The sequence below is a fragment of the Mastacembelus armatus genome, chromosome 5, assembly GCF_900324485.2.
Source record: "Mastacembelus armatus chromosome 5, fMasArm1.2, whole genome shotgun sequence".
Classification (NCBI taxonomy): domain Eukaryota; kingdom Metazoa; phylum Chordata; class Actinopteri; order Synbranchiformes; family Mastacembelidae; genus Mastacembelus; species Mastacembelus armatus.
Genome location: NC_046637.1, coordinates 14,738,010 through 14,760,809, shown reverse-complemented (window position 1 = coordinate 14,760,809; position 22,800 = coordinate 14,738,010). Strand labels below are relative to the sequence as shown.

Below are 22,800 nucleotides of genomic sequence, written 5' to 3'. Positions count from 1 at the left end.
CCTTTAAATTTTTCACTCTTTGTGTCATTGCTGAGTGTACATTAATGAGAAATAAAATGAACTTTTTTGATTTTGGCAAATGGCTGCAAGGACAAAAAGAGTGAAAAATTTAAAGGGGTCTGAATACTTTCCGTACCCACTGTATCTTAGTCGGGGTAGGCGTAAGTACAGCAGGAATGCCCCGTGAGTTGGTCATCGGCAGCGTATCAACAGTGTAAGTAGGACGGTAACAGAGCGTAATTGGAAAACCTAAATAGCTGGAATGAGTGGTAGATAACGGATGGAACTTCATTCATAAAATCATTGTAAAGGAAAACTATATATATGGACATATTAGTAATCATCAAACAATCAACATTTAAATTCTGACATTTTACTGGTTTAGTAGTTGAACTACTACAGTACTGCTGCAGTTTACATATTTTCCAATTGTTTTCTGCGTTTGTTTCTACAGGAGTCTCAGCCACGTTCTGGTCTTCTGCAGTCCTCCTTTATCACTTTGTACTCTATGTTTCTGACCTGGTCAGCCATGACCAATGAACCTGGTAAGATTCTTTGATGGTTTCTTGAATTCTTCCCATAATCACAAGAGTTTGCAGTTATGGATAGCAGAAATAACAGCAAGATATTAGACCTAAACTGGGCATTTCATTCAGACTTCACTGGTTTTAGGCAATGTTTAAAGAAGTCATTTTAAAGAAAAAATAGTATCTGCTTTATTTCAGCTATGAGCTATTGCTTTGATCTGTTGCTTTGATCTGTTCAAAATACATTGATTCTTCACTAGAATGTGCAAAAATATTAACCCATATTGCTTGTGTGTGTGTGTGTGTGTGCGCGCGCGTGTTTGTTTTTCCTGTTGCTAGATCAATCATGTAACCCCAGCCTGCTAAGTATCTTCCAGCAGGCCCCTCTGGAGATAGAGAACCAGACAGCTGTAGTTATTGACACAGAAGAACCTGTCCTGGCATCCCCATACCTGCAGTGGTGGGATGCCCAGAGCATTGTGGGGCTCATTATTTTTGTCCTGTGCATCCTCTATTCTAGGTAGGATTACTGGCCCTGGCTACAATATTAAAGAGTGTGACTACTACTTGAAAAGTCAACACCATAGTCAGTGTGTATGAGTATTCTTCACAAATTTTGCAGCTACTACAAACTCTAGAAGTGCTCATGTGAAAACACTGCCTTGGTCTTGGTTATGGTTAAGTTGTTTTATAATGAGCATTATGTAGTCTCAATTCAAGATCCAATTTGTATATATCCAATATATTGGATCTTTTGATAATATCACATCACCTTTTTATACTAGTTTTAGTTTCCAAGGACACTATTTAGAAATTTTATTGTTAAGCCAACAACAGTGCTGGGAAGTGAAAATAACATTTTAAGATTTTCTGGATATTTCCTATGGGACACACTGTATCCCCTTCTCCTGGTTATGTCCACAGCATTCGTTCATCCAGTACCAGGCAGGTTAACAAACTGACCATGGCTTCCAAAGAAACCATTCCGGCTGAGGGTGGTGGAAACCCCAAAGTGTCTGAAAAATCGACAGGGCAAGGATGGGTGGAGGACAACGAGCAGGACAAAGTTCAGTATAACTACTCCGTCTTCCACTTCATGCTCTTCCTGGCCTCGCTTTACATCATGGTGACCCTCACCAATTGGTACAGGTTTGTTCACCCCCTTCCCAGCACAGAAATTTGAAAGCAATTGTATGAAATAAAATAAGAGGTTGGTGGATTTGGGTTGAAGAACCTATCACTGTATTTACTTAGAATGGACAATGTGAGCAGCACAGTAGCATAGCAGCAGCAGTTCCAGTGCTCCTTCTGTGCCTGCAGCAGAGGTGTTCAGTCACAGTACTGAAAGTGCTGCAGACATTTTAGGCACTTTAGATGTTTTAGATTCTTGTCACACAGTATTATCAGGTGTTTGATTGATCCTGGGGTTATTATGTAGGACAACAAGCCCTGCCTGCGGGGCATGCCTGGAACATCTCCCCAGGGGGTATCTAGAACAGATGCTTGAGCCACTTCAACTGGCCCCTTTCGATGTGGAGGAGCAGCGGCTCTACTCTGAGCTCCACCTGGGTGACCGAACTCCTCACCCTATCTCTAAGGGAGTGCCTGGCCACCCTGTGAAGGAATCTCATTTCCGCCGCTTGTATCCAAGATCTTGTACTCTCGGTAATGACCCCCATGTAAGGGTAGGAACGTAGATTGACCATTAAATTGAGAGCTTTGCCTTTCAACTCAGCTCCTTCTTTACCGCAACAGACGTTGACCGCATTGCTGCTGCTGCTGCATCAGTCCATCTGTCAATCTCCCGTTCTATTCTTTCCTCACTCGTGAACAAGACCCCGAGATACTTAAACTCGCTTGAGGCAGGATTCTTCCTCCGACCTGGAGAGCGCAAGCCACCTTTTTCCAGTTGAGAACCATAGCATTGGATTTGGAGATGCTAATTCTTATCCCAGCTGCTTCACACTCAGCCGCAAACCGTCCCAGTGCATGCTGAAGGTCCAACATCATCTGCAAAAAGCAGAGATGGTTTCCTGTGGTTCCCGAATTGCTCTGGTGCCATTCTGTCCATAAAAATAATGAACAGAACCAGTGAACATGCACTGGGAACAGGTCTGACTTACTGCCAGCAATGTGAACCAAGCTTCTGCTCCATTTGTCCCAGAGCACCTCCCACAGGATGCCACAAGGGACATGGTCGAATGCCTTCTCTCAAGTTTACAAAGCACATGTAGACTGGTTGGGCAAACTCCCATGAACCCTCAAGCACCCTGGAGAGGGTATAGAGATGGTCAAGGACGAAAGCAGCATTGTTCCTTCTGAATCCGAGGTTCTACTGCCGGCCAAATTCTCCTCTCCAGTACCCTGGCATAGAATTTCCCAAGGAAAGCTGAGGAGGGTGATCGTCCTCTGCTTGGAACACACCCTCTGGTCGCCCTTCTTGAAAAGAGGGACCACCACCCTGGTTGGTAGTGGTCAACCTCCTGCACAAGGTCAGGTTCCCTCCCCCCCAGCGAGTCATTCTGTGTCCCTAGAATGTCACAGAATGTCAGAACATTCTAGGGGCACGTAGGCCCCGACAACATAGCTCCTAGGATCATTTGGGCACTCAAACCCCTCCACCACAATAAGGTGACAGTTCAAGGATGCTCCCATTAGAGTTCATGAAGAACTATTTGCAGAGGCAAGAAGAAGCAGGAGTCCTGCAGCAGATGGTCTGATTCCCACAGAGCCCTGATCTTTGCAGTGTGGAGTCAGTCCTGGATCATATGAAGACACAGAAGTCATTGGGACAGCTTTAATCTGCTGAAGAACTGTAGTAGCTTCTCCAAGGTGCTGCAAAGTACCAGGAGAAACTGTGGAGGTCAAACCAGAGAACTGCTGCTGGATTAAGGGCAAAGGGGAGTGCTGCAAAAACTGATTAGACTATTTATGTAACTTTTTATTAAACGCATAGCCTGTGTCTTTTGCGCCATACTGTAAGTAATGAAGCTAATGGACTAGAAAGGCAGGAAAAAGCTTGGGTCACGATGTGGTCTGATGTGATGAGAATTAGTGCATGTAGCTAAGGCAAAAGTATTTATTTATTTATAAGTTATTATTTGTATATTACCATTCAACAAAATAACTTTACGTGCTTTAAATAAAGTATAAAAGGCATTAAGACAAGTTATAAAATAAATACATACTGAAAGTACATAGAAAAATAAAGAGAGGGACAGATATGAACAAATAGTCCCATATTTAACTTAATTTATGTCAAACTCTTGTCTCCACTGGAAGTTCCACTAAAAGTAAATACAAAAGTAGCCTTCTGGATTAGTTACTGTAGGTAACTGCATAGAGATCTACTTAGAGGGGAACCGGTGTTTGAAATGAGTTGTGAAATTCATGTTCATTTTGAAATCTGGAGTCTTGTATTGCTAGCCCTAATGCACTGTGCTTTGGGAAACTGAATTTTCTGAAAGCTCTACAATAGATACAGTGAGTGCAAAGTTATTATGACCTATTAGTCTGAATGGGTCTTACCATTACAATATAATGCAATACCATTACCATTACATTTGAAGCACAGAGTTAGTCAATTCAATTCAATTCAATTCAATTCAATTCAATTCAATTTATTTGTATAGCGCCAAATCACAATACAATCATCTCAAGGCACTTTACAAAAAACAAAAAAACAAAAAACCAACAAAATCCCTTATGAGCAAGCATATGGCGACAGTGGAAAGGAAAAACTCCCTTTAACTAAAGAAAACACCTCCAACAGAACCAGGTTCAGCCATCTGCCGCCACCGGTTGGGGTGAGTAGATAGAGGAGAGAGAAAAGAGTTATACATTGGCATGTTAAAAAGCCAGAAATATTTGAAAATCTTTAAGTTTCAAAGGGCACATCCATCCATTATCTGTACCAAACTATTCCTATTTAGGATTGTAAATTAAAATGTTTGCTGCCAGTATTTTATCTACCAGCAAAACATAGATAAAGGATGATGACTGAAAACGAAATTTGATGTGTTTTTCTAACAGCCCCGATACTGACTATACCATAACTAGCAAGTGGCCAGCAGTGTGGGTAAAGATCATCTCCAGCTGGGTGTGTTTGGCCCTGTACCTCTGGACCCTGGTGGCCCCCATGATCCTTACCAACCGAGACTTCAGCTGACTTTGTTTCAACTTTATCCATCCATCTATCATCTATACCTGCTTATTCCTATTTAGGGTCATGGGGATCAGCTGGAGCCTATCCCAATTCTCTTCAGGCAAAGGGCATGGGTACACCCTGGACAGGTTGTTAGTCCATTGCAGCGCCACATATAGATGAATAACCACACACACACTCACTCCTATGGGCAATTTATAATCACCAATCATACATGACATACATGTTTTTAGACTGTGGGAGGAAACTGGAGTACCTGGAGAAAACCCATGCAAGCATGGGGAAAACATGCAAAGGCCCCAGCCAGGAACCAGGAACCTTCTTCCTGTAAGGCAACAGTGCTAACAACCAAGCACCAAGCTGCTCTTCCACTTTATCCTTTTTTGTATTTCATATTTTGTATTAAGGCAGTTTACACACCATGAAAAAAACATTTCAATTGGTGTTTCTGATGTAAAACCAAAAAATGAATAATATTAATTACAATCTTTAATTTTTTGTCGCAGCATAAATAATGATGGCTGGTTTGTGAACTGTTGACAGTAAGTAGTAAGCTGGTACATGTTCCTGCTTTGCTTTCCAGTGCCTTATATGTCTGTAAAAGGTTTTATAAATTTGAATATACTAAGAGTAATGATATATATATATATATATATATATATACATGAATGTAATAAATCATTGAATTGAATTGAAACCATCTTGAATTTCCCTTTGCAGATTGATAAGTCTATCTATCTATCTATCTATTGCTGATGGAGATGACAAAATCAAGTTATGTTTCCGTCAGTTATAGACTTCTCAGTAAAATGTGTCTACACAAGAACTCACAAGGACACATATTTTACAGAGCTGGACATTGTTAAAAGATGTTCAATATACCTGGTTGGTATTCTGACTTTTTGATATCTAAAGATGCTTTTCTGCATCAAACATTTTTATATCTAAGAAAAAATCCACACACATATAATATTTCCCAAACAATATAATTTTTAATAAACTCAAACACATCCTGTAAAGATTTATCTAATTTGGTAAGTTAAGGCTACATTCATCTTCTGTTGAAGTGGCCTAAATCTGATTGGTTTCCACCTAAGTGACCCAGATCTGATCTTTTCACAGATGTGTGAACTAACCAAATCTTTTTGTAATTTTAACCCAAACATAAATTGATTTCAAAATTTAATTTCCACCACTACAAACCACGTACTCTTTTACTGTTATACTGTTTTCAATCATCTAGTTTCTCTGTTCAATTCTCCCTCTGTTTCCCTTACTATGTAAATAGTTAAATAAATGTTTAAAAGGCATCTGTGACTGGCATCATTGATGTTATTTCACACAGTAAACTCGTCACTGAATCTCACTCAGATTAGAAACTGATATCCTGCATTGCACATTAATTGACTGGTTGATCCGTTATCAAAGGATCTGGTGCCCTGAAATTATGGTTCATGATATTCATAATTCATAAACCAGACATAATAAACACATTCATGTTGTATACATATATATATATTTATATTTGCTACACTGCAATCATTTCATCTTACTAAGACATTAAGAATTGGTTAAAAAAAAAAAGATGGACCCCAAACAATAAAATGTTACGTAAAGGGTTACAGAAAATAAAATACAATATACAATAAATGTAAATATAATATGATTTAAATCAGAAACTATATGATCAAAATTAATTAAATAAATTAGAGGTGGACAGTAATGACTGAACCACACCAGTAGTATCATATTTCCTAGATGCTGGATGTGCATTCAGACTAAAATTCATCAGTTTCCTGTTATCAGCAGCCAGGTGTCAGGGACAGGTGAGGCAGTGTGTAGAGCCTTTCCTCTGGCTCCCTTTGAGCACTGTGGACCACACGGCAGCTGAACTCAGAGCCCTGGATGTCCAAGTTGGGAGTAAGTTTCAGAAAAGTAAACATAGAATAAAGACCATTGATGTTCAGGCTGGGGGGGGTGTTGAAGACATTAGAGAGAACTGTCTGTCCATCTTTACTCCAAGTCACTGACACATCCTCGGGACAGAAGTCTTTGATGCACAGGTACAGTGTACACTCTTCATTTAGCAGAGGACATAGTGGTTCACACTTAATGAACATCACATTAGGAGGGGTTCCTGTTTCAAAACACATGGGATTCATATAATACATGTGTAATAGTGAAATTGGAGAACATTAAAATAGAAATGGCTAACTTTCTACGTTCAGAAGACATTGTCCAAATGTTTATAATTTCAAAGAACACTCAGTCATGTACCATTCAGGCTGTAATTTGTAGTTTTTAACTAAACATTCTTTTTAACTGTAACAGACAAAATTAAAATATGACTACATAATACCATGTAAAAGCAGCAGTTGCAGCTAGCTCTCTGTATGATTTATAATCTATATGACATATAACTTTTAAGCCTGGGACAACATAAAAATAACTCTCGTTCACTGGCTTGCTAAAGTTATCAGCAGTTGTGAAAGACAAACTAAGGCTACGGGTTAGTCAATGTTCTGCTTTTATAGCCTAATTGACACAGCAGCACAGTCAGTGTGATCAAATATGTGATAAAGTGTTGTGTATTATGTCACAGTTTTAAATTCAAGCAAGGAACATTTTTTTGGTTAAGAGGGAAACACCTGAATTAACATCATATACTGAAAAGAGTCTACTGTATTACAAGACAATAACTAATTCAGTTAACAAATACAGAACATCTTTAATAAAGATTTACTCAAAACAATTATCTAAAACACTTGCAGGAAAAGAGTTCTGGGTAGCTATACCTTGAGTGTTGATGCGGTAGCGGACATCTCTGTATCTTAGTTCAGCAAAGCTGGGGTGGTATACACGACAGGTGTAGATGGCCCTCTCGTCCTCTCTGGCCATGACCAGCTGGATCTTACTCCAGACACTATAGAGGCGATTTTGGCCAGAGAATGGCCCAAAGTATGAGACACTACCAACCTCTTCCCCGTCATTCCTTGACCACTCCAGGCTGATGTCCTGGGGGTAGAAGTTCTCTACTCGACAGCAGAGAATCAGCAGCCTCTCCACCTGAGGGACCTGAGGGATGCTGGAGATCTGGAGGAATGTTGGTTCCACTGGAGATGTGTAAGTGCATATGGTGAGAAATGAGAGCAGTGGCAATTAACAAGGTTAGTCATTAATATATTAATAATAATAATAATAATAATAATAATAATAATGATATAACATATATGCTATGACTGGCTGGGACTTGTTCCTTGGTAAATATTCTTACAGTTACAGTTAGCCAAGTGGCAGAGTAAGGGTCATAGATGCAGTTGAGGACAGTTTGAGGACCAACCTTGATGAGAGGGTGACAGTTTGGATTTCAATTTGAATTTTGACATCAAAAGAGCGTGGTGACAATGTAATGAAAATGTAATCGACTGTGGGCACTGTTTCACGGGCACATTTGAATGAAGCGACCAAAATCCCATTGCAATATGACATGCAATTGATTTAGCCTGCATTTTAAATTTTAGCCAAATTAATTGAAAGGGAATTGTGTATTAAATTGCCACTTTTCACACTGCATTGCCAATTGCAAATTGAATATAGAGACCAGAAAACCTAAAAAAAAATATTGTTGTGATTTTTCCTTTTTGTGTTTTGTTTGTCTTTCAGTTTTGTTGTGTTTTGGGCCTTAGGGCCACTGTAAGAAACAGATTACAGTGACATAAATATATTTGCTTTGGTGCTACAAGTACCTACCTTTAACCCTGACTGTGGTCTCTCTCTTGAAAAGCTGGCCCCTGCACAGCACCACACATTGGTATTTGTTGAGGTCTTCAGTCACAGTCAGACACACAGTAAGTACAGATGTGTGGTGTTTGCCATTTGAATGGAGAGAAGCCTTTTCACTGAGATCCTCAGTAACCAGAAGAGAGACTGATTCTGACTGGGTCACTGAGTCAGCACTGCTCCTTAATTTAAACCATTTCACAATTACCTCTTGCTGTCTTGCTCCTCTAATAGAACATTTAAGGTCAGTTGGGACCTGAGCATATATGATGGTTGCTTGGCTGATTTCAGAAACACTTGGTGGAGCTGGCGAGAGACATAGAAATGCAAAATGAAGACAGCAGTAACCAAGACTTTTTTCATTCCATTTGAGTCAAACTTGAATTTTACAGTATACAGGTGAGATGTTAATAGAACTGTGTCAGGTGTTCAGTAAATAAACTATCATCATCAAAAGAAAGAAAAGAGTAGTCATCTATCCAATATAGTTCAATATACTTGGATAAAAACAAAGGGCAGCTAAGCTGTTTTAAAGTTTTTTGGTGCATCCACTTTGTGGTATGTACTGTTGTTTTATTGTAATTGACTGCTGAATACACTGATTGCTAATTTAGGCTCTAATTGCATTGTGGAATAATGTTTTTAATGGGAGACTTTTGTTACATGTTAATAAAACTAGGATTTTCCAAAATGTTAACTCTAGATTATTTAAAAAAAAAAAAAAAAAAAAAACCCAAACCTTCCAAAAATATTTGTGTCAAATAATGGTCTTGCAGGTGTGTTCTAAATTAATCAGTGTCAAATAGGGGTTTTGCTTTTATCTCTCACGCATATTTGTTTATTGGTGTCAAATGTTTGGCTATTAATTCAACTCAGGGTTTTTTAACATTATGCCAACTTTTCATTTGTGACCCTCCTGGGTATCTTTTTTTTTGCCCAGTGACATCTCTCTTTAATGAGGGGTCATAAATTCAGCTTATTATTTTTGGCCTCACCATTCATCACATTGCAGCTCTGTAGCCTCCTGTGCTTCAGTGTACAGTATGGACTGACATGAGGTACATCAGAAAGCTGCACTTGAAAGCTGCCAGTCACAGCAACACTAGCACACACAAGTCCTGTGCTAGAGCTACAGCTGAGTGGGTGAATGTATGAGTGGAAACTGACATACAGACATACTATATACATTATAAGAAAGATTGGGTTGAAGAATGATGTTGCTTGATATGATGTCAATTCTTTAAATAAAAGTCTCTGTAGCAGGAACATTCATAAACAAACAGCCTGTAATCGGTTGAACAATAGGTGTAAACTCTGTTTAAATATAACACCATTCATTTTGTTCATGTTGATATGTACCTTTGTAGAAATACCTGTAGAGAAGCAGAATGCCTCCAATAACAGAAGATACAAGCAGCAAACTGATGACACAGGTGACAGACACAAGTGTGAAAGCACTGTAAAGATGTTGTGATGGGGCTACAGAGAAAAACGATTTGTGAGGGCCATATAACATACACATAAAATTTATGAATCATTATAGACAATGTCTTGAATTCGGTTTCAAAGAATTAGAGGGAAAAGAATCCTACCATGAACAGTGAGGACAACAGATCTGTTGAACGGCCAGTCATAGGTTTGGTGTTCCACCTGGCAGATAATGCGCATCTCTCTATCCTTCACTGTTGAGGCATGCAGTGTCATGCCACTGCGAATACTGTAGGTGCCATCTGGATTGTGTACTGCCATTTCAGTGCAGACACGGGAGTGGTGGCTTAGACCTGCATTGACTGTTCTGGAGCCATTTTGGATGTGCCATGACACAACCAGTTTCTTTGGGTAGAAACTTGAGATGTCACACTGTATGGTCTTCTCTTCTCCTTCTGTCACTGCTGCCTTATCTGGGAGCAACACTGAAGGACGAGCTGGGTGAACAAGTCAAACAATATTTTCTTTTGTTAGTGAGTTAACTTCTTGAGGAATTCTACATGGTTGAAACAGACACATCATATTGTGTAGAAAACTGTTCCTGCACTGCTTGCTGAAACTTTGCATCATGTTGCTCTTTTGGAGACATAATAAAGGGAAATTACCTCAGGCTATATAACCTACCAAAAATGTCATTTCGCTAGAATTGAATGCTACTTTTCTACATGCTACATGCTTCCTTTAGGCTATGTCATTAGGAAGCACTCTATTAATTACCACTACTATGCAGATGACACTCAGCTGCCTGAGGACCATCAGTGCACTGAGCTCCCCTAACCTAACCCCCCTGCCCCCCCTTTCCCTTCCCCTCCCCTCTCTTCCTCTCATCCCACCTCATGTATATTCCACCATTGAATGTCACTAACCTTGTGCTCTCTCTCTCCCCTAGTTTGTGCTCTCTCCCTCTCTCTCTGTTCTCTCTGTACCTTCTGCAGGTGTCCCTGGTCCTGGAGCTGTATATCGCTGATGTGCAGTTACTGGTCCCACCAACCTGCAGTGTCTATGTGTTGTTTATTGTTGCTGTCCTTTTCTCTCTGCTCTATCCACTCACCCCAACCGGTCGAGGCAGATGGCCGCCCAAACTGAGCCCGGTTTTGCTGGAGGTTTTTTCTTCTGTTAAAGGAAGTTTTTCCTCTCCACTATCGCCAAGTGCTTGCTCATAAGGGAATTGTTGGGTTTTTAGTTTTAGTTTTTGTAAAGTGCCTTGAGATGATTTGTATTTTGATTTGGCGCAATACAAATAAAATTGAATTGAATTGAATTACTGGCAGGGTGCCTTTAAGCAGTGTAGTCGGGATGGGGTCTAAGAGACACGTTGATGATTTCGATGAAGCAACTACTGATGTAAATTCAGAGAGATCTATGGGAGAGAAGCAGTCTAAACATAACTGAGGTCCTACAGATGATTCACAAATGAAGGCTGTTTCTAACTCACCACCAATCCTTCATTTTTTAGAATATCTTCCCAAAAAGTGAATCAGTCTCTTTGCTGAAGTCTCCTGGCACTGTCACTGAAAGAAATATTTTGATAGGTGTTATAGTTTTTCTGTAGTCCTCCATTTTGTGAGGTGAAGTTTTCTCAGCTTCTCCATTGTGCGTGTGTAAAGTGGTGTCAATAGCAGAGGTCAAAGCTGTCTGTGGTTGGTAATTAAGAATGACTGGCTGCCTAATGTCCACTGCTGTTACACATGGGGACCAGCAAGTGACTCTGTGGCTGTTTTAAATGTCAGCCATGGTGTCATCTCCCAGCAGGCCATGTTCGGACTTTCACAATAAAAGTCTAGTCAATAATAGGAAGATATTACATTTTTTGTAAAGTATAAGGAACATTCAAAAAGAAGTACAGATTCTCATATAAGGTCCAATGAGTGTCCTTCAGCACTTTGTCCTTTCAAAATGAAAGCCCTGAAATAGCATTTTCTCAAAAAAAAAGTCCTGAAACGGCAACATAATCTTAAAATGGTCGTATACAGCTTCAGGAACCAATTGAGGTCATTTTTAATGTCAACCATGGTGTCTGCTCCCAGGACATGGTGAGACTTTCACAATAAAAGTCTACAGTTATTTATAGGACAATATTACATTTTTGTAAAGTATAAGGAATATTCAAAATAAAGTCCAGATTCTTTTGTAAGTTCCCATGAGTCTCCTGCAGCTCTTTGTCCTTTCAAAATAAAAGCCTTTTTATAGCATTTTCTCAAAATAAAAGCACCCTCATTACAGTTCGTATTTCTCGATTATTGCAACTGCGATTCAAAACGTGCTTTGACGATGCGGTTTGCCTCAAGGTTTTCGCGGCGGTCAGAAATCCCAATGCAATTTCTTCAGAAATTCCATCGTCTAGTTATTTTTTTTATTTTGCCCTTTTCTTCGGTCGCTATCTTCTTTCAATTCAATTTAATTCAATTCAATTTTTATTTGTATAGCGCCAAATCACAATACAATTCATCTCAAGGCACTTTACAAAAACTAAAACTAAAACTTACTTAACTAAAACTTATGAGCAAGCACTTGGAGACAGTGGAGAGGAAAAACTACCTTTAACGGAAGAAAAAACCTCCAGCAGAACCGGGCTCAGTTTGGGCGGCCATCTGCCTTGACCAGTTGGGGTGAGTGGATAGAGCAGAGAGAAAAGAACAGCAACAATAAACAACACATAGACACTGCAGGTTGGTGGGACCAGTAACTGCACATCAGCGATATACAGCTCCAGGACCAGGGACACCTGCAATAAGGTACAGAAAGAACAGAGAGAGAGGGAGAGAGCACAAACTAGGGGAGAGAGAGAGCACAAGGTTAGTAACATTCAATGGTGGAATATACATGAGGTGGGAGGAGAGAAGAGAGGGGAGGGGAAGGGAGGGGAGGGGAAGGGAGGGGGGTTAGGGTAGGGGAGCTCAGTGCACCGATGGTCCTCGGGCAGTCTAGGCCTATAGCAGCATAACTAAGGGATGGTTCAGGGTTGCCTGAAGCCAGCCCTAACTATATGCTTTGTCAAAGAGGAAGGTTTTAAGTCTAGCCTTAAAAGTACAGAGAGTGTCTGCCTCCTGAACCCAGGCTGGGAGCTGGTTCCACAGGAGAGGAGCTTGATAACTAAAGGCTCTGCCTCCCAGTCTGCTTTTGGAAACTCTGGGAACCATAAGTCGACCTGCACTCTGAGAGTGAAGTGGTCTATTGGGATAATATGGTACTATGAGGTCTTTAAGGTATGAAGGAGCTTGATTATGAAGGGATTTGTATGTGAGAAGAAGGATTTTAAATTCTATTCTATATTTTACAGGGAGCCAATGAAGAGAAGCCAATATAGGAGAAATATGATCTCTTTTGCTAGTTACTGTCATGACTCTGGCTGCGGCATTCTGGATAAATTGGAGGCTTTTTATGGAGATATTGGGACCTCCAGATAGTAATGAGTTACAGTAATCTAGCCTTGAGGTAACAAATGCATGGACTAGTTTTTCTGCATCATTTTGAGACAGGATGTTCCTAATTTTGGAAATGTTGCGCAGGTGAAAGAATGCAGCTCTAGAGATTTGTTTTATGTGTGAGTTAAAGGACATGTCCTGGTCAAAAATAACTCCAAGGTTTTTTACAGTAGTGCTGGAGGCCAGGGTTATGCCATCTAGAGTAGCTATAATTTTAGAAAAGTTATTTCTGAGATTTTTTGGCCCAAATATAATGACTTCTGTTTTCTCTGAGTTTAAAAGTAGAAAGTTACTGGTCATCCAGGCCTTTATGTCAGTTAGACACGCTTGAAGTCTGATTAACTGGTTTGTGTTAACAGGTTTAATAGATAGATATAACTGAGAGTCGTCTGCATAGCAGTGGGGTGAACAGAATCGGTCCTAGCACAGAGCCTTGTGGAACTCCATAACTAACTTTTGCTCAAGTGGAAGGTTCATCATGGACATGAACAAACTGGAATCTGTCCGATAAATAGGATTGGAACCATTTTAACGCTGTTCCTCTGATACCAGTCACATGCTCCAGTCTCTGTAATAAGATGTTGTGTTGAATGCAGCACTAAGGTCTAGGAGGACAAGTGTAGAAACTAGTCCATTATCTGAGATAGCTGCTTAGCAACAGCTTTTCTAGGATTTTAGAAATAAATGGCAGGTTGGATATTGGTCTATAATTAGCCAAGACTCCTGGATCAAGACTAGGCTTTTTGAGTAAAGGTTTGATTACTGCAGTCTTAAAGGCCTGTGGTACGTAGCCTGACACTAGAGATAAATTTACCAAGTCTAATAAAGATGAGTTCATTAATGGCAGGGTGCCTTTAAGCAGTCTAGTCGGGATGGGGTCTAAGAGACACGTTGATGATTTCGATGAAGCAACTACTGATGTAAATTCAGAGAGATCTATGGGAGAGAAGCAGTCTAAACATAACTGAGGTCCTACAGATGATTCAAGAGCTACTGTAGTAGAAGATTCATTTATGGCAGGTATAGAAAGCATCTTCCCTTCATAATCAAGCTCCTTCATACCTTAAAGACCTCATAGTACCATATTATCCCAATAGACCACTTCGCTCTCAGAGTGCAGGCCTACTTGTGGTTCCCAGAGTTCTCAAAAGCAGAATGGGAGGCAGAGCCTTTAGCTATCAAGCTCCTCTCCTGTGGAACCAGCTCTCAGACTGGGTTCAGGAGGCAGACACTCTCTGTACTTTTAAGGCTAGACTTAAAACCTTCCTCTTTGACAAAGCATATAGTTAGGGCTGGCTTCAGGCAACCCTGAACCATCCCTTAGTTAGTTATGCTGCTATAGGCCTAGACTGCCCGAGGACCATCGGTGCACTGAGCGCCCCTACCCTAACCCCCCCCCCCCCTTCTCTCCCACCTCATGTATATTCCACCATTGAATGTTACTAACCTTGTGCTCTCTCTCTCCCCTAGTTTGTGCTCTCTCCCTCCCTCTCTCTCTCTCTCTCTCTGTACCTTCTGCAGGTGTCCCTGGTCCTGGAGCTGTTTATCGCTGATGTGCAGTTACTGGCCCCACCAACTTGCAGTGTCTATTTGTTGTTTATTATTGCTGTTCTTTTCTTTCTGCTCTATCCACTCACCCCAACCGGTCGAGGCAGATGGCCGCCCAAACTGAGCCCGGTTCTGCTGGAGGTTTTTTTTCTTCCGTTAAAGGGAGTTTTTTCCTCTCCACTGTCGCCAAGTGCTTGCTCATAAGGGAATTGTTGGGTTTTTTAGTTTTAGTTTTTGTAAAGTGCCTTGAGATGATTTGTATTGTGATTTGGCGCTATACAAATAAAATTGAATTGAATTGAATTGAATCTGCTGAATTTTATCTCCAATAGTTGTGATTTTATTTGTAAAGAAACTCATAAATTCATCACTGCTGAGAGCTAAGGGAACACTGGGCTCAACAGAGCTGTGACTTTTTGTCAGCCTGGCTACAGTGCTGAAAAGAAACCTGGGATTGTTCTTATTTTCCTCTATTAGTGATGAATAGTATGCAGTTCTGGCTTTACGGAGAGCTTTTTTATATGTTAGTAGACTGTTTTTCCAGGCTAGAAAAATTTCCTCTAAATTTGTGGAATGCCACTTACTTTCCAGCCTTCGTGATACATGCTTTAAGGTACGAATATGTAAATTATACCATGGGGCTAGTCTTCTCTGATTCACTAACTTCTTTTTCAGAGAGGCTACAGAATCTAGTGTTTCACGCAGTGAGGTTACAGCACTGTCAACAATATGATCAATTTGGTAGGGAGTAGGATTGAGGCAGCTGCCCTCCACTATCTTTATACTTGGCATAGATGTAAATAAAGATGGAATCATTTTCTTAAATTTATTAACAGCGTAGTTGGATAAACATCTGCTGTAGTGGAATTTTCTTCCAAACGCTGCATGATCCATCATTTTAAATTCAAAAGTTATTAAAGAATGATCTGACAAAACAGGATTTGGGGGAAAAACTATTAGATGTTCAATTTCGATGCCATAGGTCAGAACAAGATCAAGGGTGTGATTGAAACAGTGGGTGGGTTTATTAACATTTTGAATGAAACCAATTGAATTTAATATAGAATTAAGTGCAATGCTGAGGCTGTTATTTTCAACATCTACATGAATGTTAAAATCTCCCACTATAATGACTTTATCTGATCTAAGCACTAAATCAGACAGGAAGTCTGGGAATTCAGTTAAAAACTCTGAGTAAGGGACAGGTGGACGGTACACAATGACAAGTAGAACTGGTTTTTGTGTTTTCCAGTTTGGATGCCAGAGACTAAGAGTGAGGCTCTCAAATGAGTTATAACTGTTCCGAGGATGAACGTTTAATAATAAGGTTTCTTCCAGACGCTTTGGGCTAGAAACTCCGTTCAAACTTTAAAACGTGCATCTTTCAGAGCACTTTTCTGCTGTTACTTTTCTTGTTTTTATCTTTTATACTTTTTCTTTTATTCAACTTTTTACAACTTTTTTTTATAATGGTTTACTATGGAGAAAACTTTCAACTTCCATGAAACTTTCCTCTTTATTTGAGCTTCCCAAATCATAATACTTTGGGCTAGAAACGTCATTTCAACTTTAAATCGGTCTAGACCCTTTAAACTATTGGTCTGCAAGTCAGCTTCTTGATATCTTTTATACTTTTTGATTTCTGGCAGTTTATATTTTAAGCTGTTTTTGCTCATTTTTCAACTTCTCCATTGGTGTGTATTGCGGAATCCTCGAACAGGCTAGAGTGGGTGATGTCACTGATGACATCATCCACTTTAGCTTTTGCACTTCAACTTTTTTGTCATTCTTCTCTTCTCTTTTGCTGTTAACTTTCAGCTTTATGAACAATTTATATATTAAAGTAGTAGAGATTTTTGTCTTCTTTCAGGTAATGTTACTCTCACTGATAGGACCTACGGTTTTTTCACCAGGTGGCCAAAACCACAGAGAGTGACTGCTCAATCTCTCATTCACTCCCATTAAAAAAGAAGTCTAGGAATTCTGGTAAAAAACACAAATTAAGGCTGTTTCTAACTCGCCAGCAATCCTTCATTTTTTGGAATATCTTCACAAAAAGTGGTTCACTCTCTCTTATTATAACAGCTCAACACAAAGCAATAGCAGAACAACAGCTGCCTGTGGTTGGTAATTAGACTGACTGGCTGCCTAATGTCCACTGCTGTTACACGGGGACTATTCTCAGTGCACCACAGCATGCTGCACTTTCAAAATAAAAGCCTTTGTTCTAGATTCTTTCCAAATAAAAGCCAAGAAATACAGTGAGTACGGAAAGTATTCAGACCCCTTTAAATTTTTCACTCTTTGTGTCATTGCAGCCATTTGCCAAAATCAAAAAAGTTCATTTTATTTCTCATTAATGTACACTCAGCACCCCATCTTGACAGAAAAAAACAGAAATGTAGAAATTTTTGCAAATTTATTAAAAAAGAAAAACTGAAATATCACATGGTCATAAGTATTCAGACCCTGTACCCACTGTAATAAATTAGCTTAAAATGGACTTTGGCTATTGGCATACAGACACTGACTTAGGGTGTTTTTAATATTTTAATGTCAGCCATGGTGTCTTCTCCCAGAAGGCCATGTCCAGCCTTTCACAATAAAAGTCTACAGTTATTTACAGGAAGTTAATGCAGTGTTCCAAGGAATAACAAATTTTCAAAATTAAAGTTCAGATCCTAACTCAAGGTGACATTCTCCTGCAGCATGCTGCCTTTTCAAAATAAAAGCCTTTTTATTTCATGGTTTCAAAATAGAAGCTAAGAAATGCTAGTTCCAGCACATTTTTCCTCCCTTTCAGCCTTTTTACGCCTGCACATGTGTTTATTCTTCATTCATACTGCTTCATTTCTTCCCTTTTTTCAGTCTCTTCTCCTCTTCTTTCTCTCAGAAAACCTTCCTTCAAATATTTCTGGCTTGGCTACACAGCATTTACCTTCTGTATTTTTTAGCAATATTTGTTTTTTAAACTATACATTCTTTCTGTCTATACAGTCTTTCTACAATTTCACTTTTTTGCTGTTTCATTCTTCCATTGTTTTTCTTTAACTCATATCATATTTAATTCCTTTAGTTATTCCTTCCTTCACTACAGTGTCTTCTTTTATATTAGTTTAACACTTCTTTCTTCAGCAATTGAAAGCCAATTTATTTCTACTTCGTCATATCATTCCCTTTCCACCCTTTCCAGCAATTTTGAATAGTTTTTTAGCTAAACAAGCTAAGCTTCCATCTCCATTTTTACATTTCAGCTTCCAGGATTCTTCAGCATTGTATTTCAGCCTTCAGCTTATTCAGCAATGCATTTCAGCCATTTTCAGCATTGTTGGGCAGCTTCATTCACCTTTCAGCATTCACATGTATCTTCCACAGGAAATGCAATTTTCTAGTTAGTTCTAAGGAAAAATCTGAGAATGACTGAGGCCGCGAACTCTGAACTGCGGTACACTGTAATTACTGTAAAGACTACCTAAATTTCCATTTGGGGATGATAGTCTTCCCTGACATCTTTGAAACAGACAGATGCAAAGGCAAAGGTTACAAACACTTTCTAATTAAATTCCTAATGTGGATGCAAAAAATTAAATATTTGGCGAGAATGTTTTGTTTACATAAACTACATCTCGAATTCACATGATGCGCATTTTCTCCAAGATAGCATTTCAAGCTAAAAAAAAAAGAAGAAGCAGGTGATGACTTCCTTGACCAATATGTTGTTACACTGTATCTGTTCAATGACACCGTCTCTTCATTGTAAAAGTTCCATACATCACCTTTACAGAGTTGACCAGCCCAGTTCTACACGAAAGGCCATCGCAGTACAGGACATTGTGAGTGCAATTAGCTAAATGCTACTGATAGTAAACTTTAAACTGACGGACGTTCTGTAACTATGTATGGTAATCTAGGAATTATGCAAGGGTTCTGTTGCCTTTAACTAAGAGCATAAACAGTCTTTGAACTCCTGTGTAATTACTAAGTTATCGTACGTGGTGACAGAATTTGTGACACTTCAGTAGCTTTCCATAGCGGGAACATGCATTAAGCTACATATGAAATGCATATTTATGTTGGGATTCTCAGAGTTAGAAATCGGAGGTGAGAGTGTGTGAGACTTGGCAGCCCTGTAAACATTAAAGGCCTTTACAAACCAGAGGCGAATTTCCCGAGTGATTTTTTTCAGACATCAGTAATATTTTTCGAACCAATAATTTCGTAGACCCTCATTTCACATCAACAATGGAAGTTTGCTGCGCAATTTGTTTTTTTCATCCTGAGGTCAATTTTACAAGTAGTACAAGTTTTTGCGGTGACAGGAACACCTTTGACCATTCACAATGCAGCTTATTGGAACATCACTCAAAGACATTCAACCTGGCAGATAACCAGTAATTTTCAGCTAACAGAGTTCTTACAATGGCATCAAGTATAAGGACAATGCATGGAAAAATATAGCTGTAGTGCTTAGTTATGACAGCAGTCTGTTTATTATCCTGCTTAGTAGTTTGCGGACAACAGTGACTACATGAAACACTTTGCCAACAAGTTTTTGTTTTCATGCTATAGTCCTCTCCTGACATAACCTTACAATATTTTAAAACATAATGTTACAATTTATTACCATTTATCTGAGAATCATGGAAGAATATGGCCAACACATTTTCTTTTACTATCCTACTAAAACAGAGATACTAGTTACTGGCTGTTATGGGCTTAAGTTTGGTTTACACTTTTGGGACTTTTATTTTGGTGCCTGAGTTCCTATTGCATTCATTAGTTTATTCGTAGTCATTAGTTAGATTACTTTCACCTGTGTTTGATTAGTTCTGTTCTCTGTCTATATATAGCGCTTGTTTTTCTTTGCTCTTTGTTGGAGCATTGTTTCAGACGAGACTGTCAGACTGTTTAACCTGTCTGTCCGCGCCGAAGGTGGCGTTTCGTTCCAGGACAGGGATTCTTTGTTTTTGTGCCTGACCACTGGGAGATACAGGAGAACAATAAACTTCTGTGTCCTGCATTTGGGTCCTATGCCTCTCCTTCATCCCTCACATACCTACAACATAACCCTAACATTATACATGGCATGAGTGTGATTGGGTGCAATATAGCACCTGTGTTTGTGCGTTGTATTTGGTGCACCCCTCATTTAATTTTTTTATGCTTTTTTTTTTGTAGAACATGACAATGACTTTTTAGAACATAACATTATAACATTACTGAATTACTTTGGAAATCCTGACTATGTGACACAGTTTGGAGTAGAAACATAAAGGGGACTACCGAGCACTTCCAGTGTTGTGGTCTCTGTGTAGACAACAGGTGTGATGATCCTGCAGGTGTACAGGCCTTCGTCTGCTATTGTCACATTCTGTAGCTGCAGAGATGCATTGCTTTGAAGCAACCCAATTTTATCCATCACAGAGCCGTCTCTCTTTACATGCGCTCTCCCATCCTCAAAAGTGTACACGATACTCTTGTGTGCACGTTTATCCACCATGTTCCACTCAATTGTGAGAGTGCTCCACTCCATGAGCTTGGAAATTGTGTCGAACAGGCAGCTGAGAGTCACGTCTGCCCCCAACAGCACATTGAGTTTCTGCGTCGTGTCAGCTGAGGAACCTGAAAATGCAGAAAAAAAGTGAAGACAAATTGACAAATAGACAGAAATTGAACTGCAAAAAACAGAGTCCTGAGTGTTCCACTCTTACCGTTACAGTACAAAACAATAACTATGATTTTTAGCATCATTTTCATATTTTGTTTGTGCTCTGCTGGGATTCAGATGTCACGTTGTCAGAACATGCTGAAAGGATTATGAAAGTGGTTAGAACAGTTCAAACAGATTCCCTGGACTGATAATCACGTTGTGTCTGTGGCATTGAATGTGCAGAGTAGGGCTTGGCTACAACTGACATTTCCTTGCCTGTTAGTCATGCTGAGTTGTTCAAACACACTCTTGGACTTTGACTTATGACTACAACATCCTATATGCTGTCCTGTTGAAATACTTGTTCTGCAAGAGGAGAGACAATACTGTCTCCAAAATAAATGGGCTCCCTGTAAAATGAAGAAAAGCCCAAAATGATTAAGCTTCTTCATACCTTAAAGACCTCATGGTACCATATCATCCTGATACAACACTTTGCTCTTAGAGCACAGGTCTATTTGTGGTTCCCAGTTTCCAAAAATAGAATGGGGGCCAGAGCCTTTAGCCATCAGCTCCTCTCTTGTAGAACCAGCTTCCAGTCTGGGTTCAGGATGCATACACCCTCTATACTTTTATAGCTCCATAGCTAACTTTGATACCTACTTTTAGGGTTGATCTTAAAGGTATTCACATTTGTAATAACTCCATGAATATACAGGTAACATGGTTTGGTCCCACTGTGTTATACAGCCCACTTACCAGGGGCATGCATTATGTGGCAGACCTACTCTGCCAGGTTCAGCCTGCACCCCTATTTCAGAGTTGGAGTTATTACAAATTGCCTATAACAGTTTCATGCATGTAGTGTCTTTACTGTCTGAAATTGGGGCTCATGCAGATCCTGGCAGAATAGGTCTGCCACATAATTCATGTCCCTGGTAAGTCAGCTATATAACACAGTGCGACCAAACCATGTTAACGTGTAGCTATTTGATTTTATTTATTTCGGCTTTGTGTTAATTAGTTATTTCTTAGTTTTTTCTTCAGATTAAGCTAAATATCTAAAAAAATAAATGCACCCACACTAAAAAATCTTATGGTTTTAATAATAATTGGGGCTATTTGGTCATGACTTCATTTCATGCATTTGATAATATCCAGTCTCATAACAACACTGTCCTGCATCCACCCCTCGCACTTAAACTGAACATGTCACGTGTTTTATGAGCAGATATTTACACGCGAATTTGACACAAAACATTCAGTGATCATCCCTAAAAACCTCATTCTACCATAACGATCAGTCTATAAAGCTTTTCTTAACAACAAGCAGCTGTCAAATCTTGACTTCTTAACGCAAAAACCTACGTAAAACAGAATTTAGCCTAATAAAACCCAGATGACATTAAACATTCAGAAACTACAATTAGGCTGTGATCTGTTATCATTTCTGATAAACACGAAAAAAGCAACTTATGCCTCAGTCCTTTGCCTCAGAATTTATTGGTTGGGAGTTTTCGCTTTGGTCAAGCGAATCGCGGTAGGCAGGCAGAACTCGGCATAACACGTATGGAGCAGACCACCTGCACTGTCAGTTTTTCGTCCAGCAGTGTGTGTCCGTAGCGTTTCGAGAACCTTTCTTTGACTATCGTCGGCTTTCCCGGCAACTGTGCCCAGTACATCCGGGCTTCTGCTCTTTGTTTTAATGAAACTGCATTACCAAGAAAGTATAGAACCGCCACGCTCTTCTCCTGTGCCATATTTTACTTCTGCCTTCCTCTATCAGTCTGCTGTCCTGCTGCTACCTCTGTTCTGTTCCAAGGTGCTGCCACCTGGCGGACAATACACAAACTACAGAAAAACTACACAGCTTGTTTTCCATCTATCCATCCATTTTCTATACCTTAACCAGGGTCACGGGGATCTGCTGGAGGAGCCTATCCCAGCTCTCTTTCGGAGCAGCTTGTTTTCTACTTGTGAAATCAAAATAAATATTAAGGATTTGGTTAACATAAAGATCAGATTTTAGTGAACACTCATTCAAAGACTATTCAATCAATCAATCAATCAATCAATTAATCAATCAAAAAAACAAAACAGGGACAGAGAAATAACACACACGAAACAATAAATACACAGAAATATACTAATCTCATGTATCAACAAAGATTAAAAACCATACAAAGATCTGTTACAGTGTTTGCAAAGACAAGAAAA

General features: G+C 39.5%; 1 protein-coding gene and 1 gene segment (V, D, J or C); one reads left to right on the top strand and one right to left on the bottom strand.

Moving 5' to 3' along the window:
• The window catches only part of serinc3 (serine incorporator 3), a 99,269-nt gene extending 94,392 nt beyond the window's left edge, over positions 1 to 4,877 (top strand). For both annotated transcript variants that reach the window (XM_026307518.1, XM_026307517.1), the window contains exons 7-10: positions 455 to 545; positions 867 to 1,047; positions 1,452 to 1,676; positions 4,560 to 4,877. In XM_026307518.1, coding sequence (XP_026163303.1) covers positions 455 to 545; positions 867 to 1,047; positions 1,452 to 1,676; positions 4,560 to 4,695 — 633 coding nt within the window. In that variant the 3' untranslated portion in view covers positions 4,696 to 4,877. The remainder of the gene's footprint in view (positions 1 to 454; positions 546 to 866; positions 1,048 to 1,451; positions 1,677 to 4,559) is intronic.
• Positions 4,878 to 5,545: 668 nt separating this feature from the next.
• LOC113130958 (immunoglobulin heavy constant gamma 2-like) lies at positions 5,546 to 22,375 on the bottom strand. The segment is given in 7 exon segments: positions 5,546 to 6,829; positions 7,488 to 7,805; positions 8,443 to 8,778; positions 9,832 to 9,951; positions 10,065 to 10,397; positions 20,217 to 20,555; positions 22,167 to 22,375. Coding segments are annotated over 6 exon segments (1,692 nt in total).
• Positions 22,376 to 22,800: the final 425 nt, after the last annotated feature.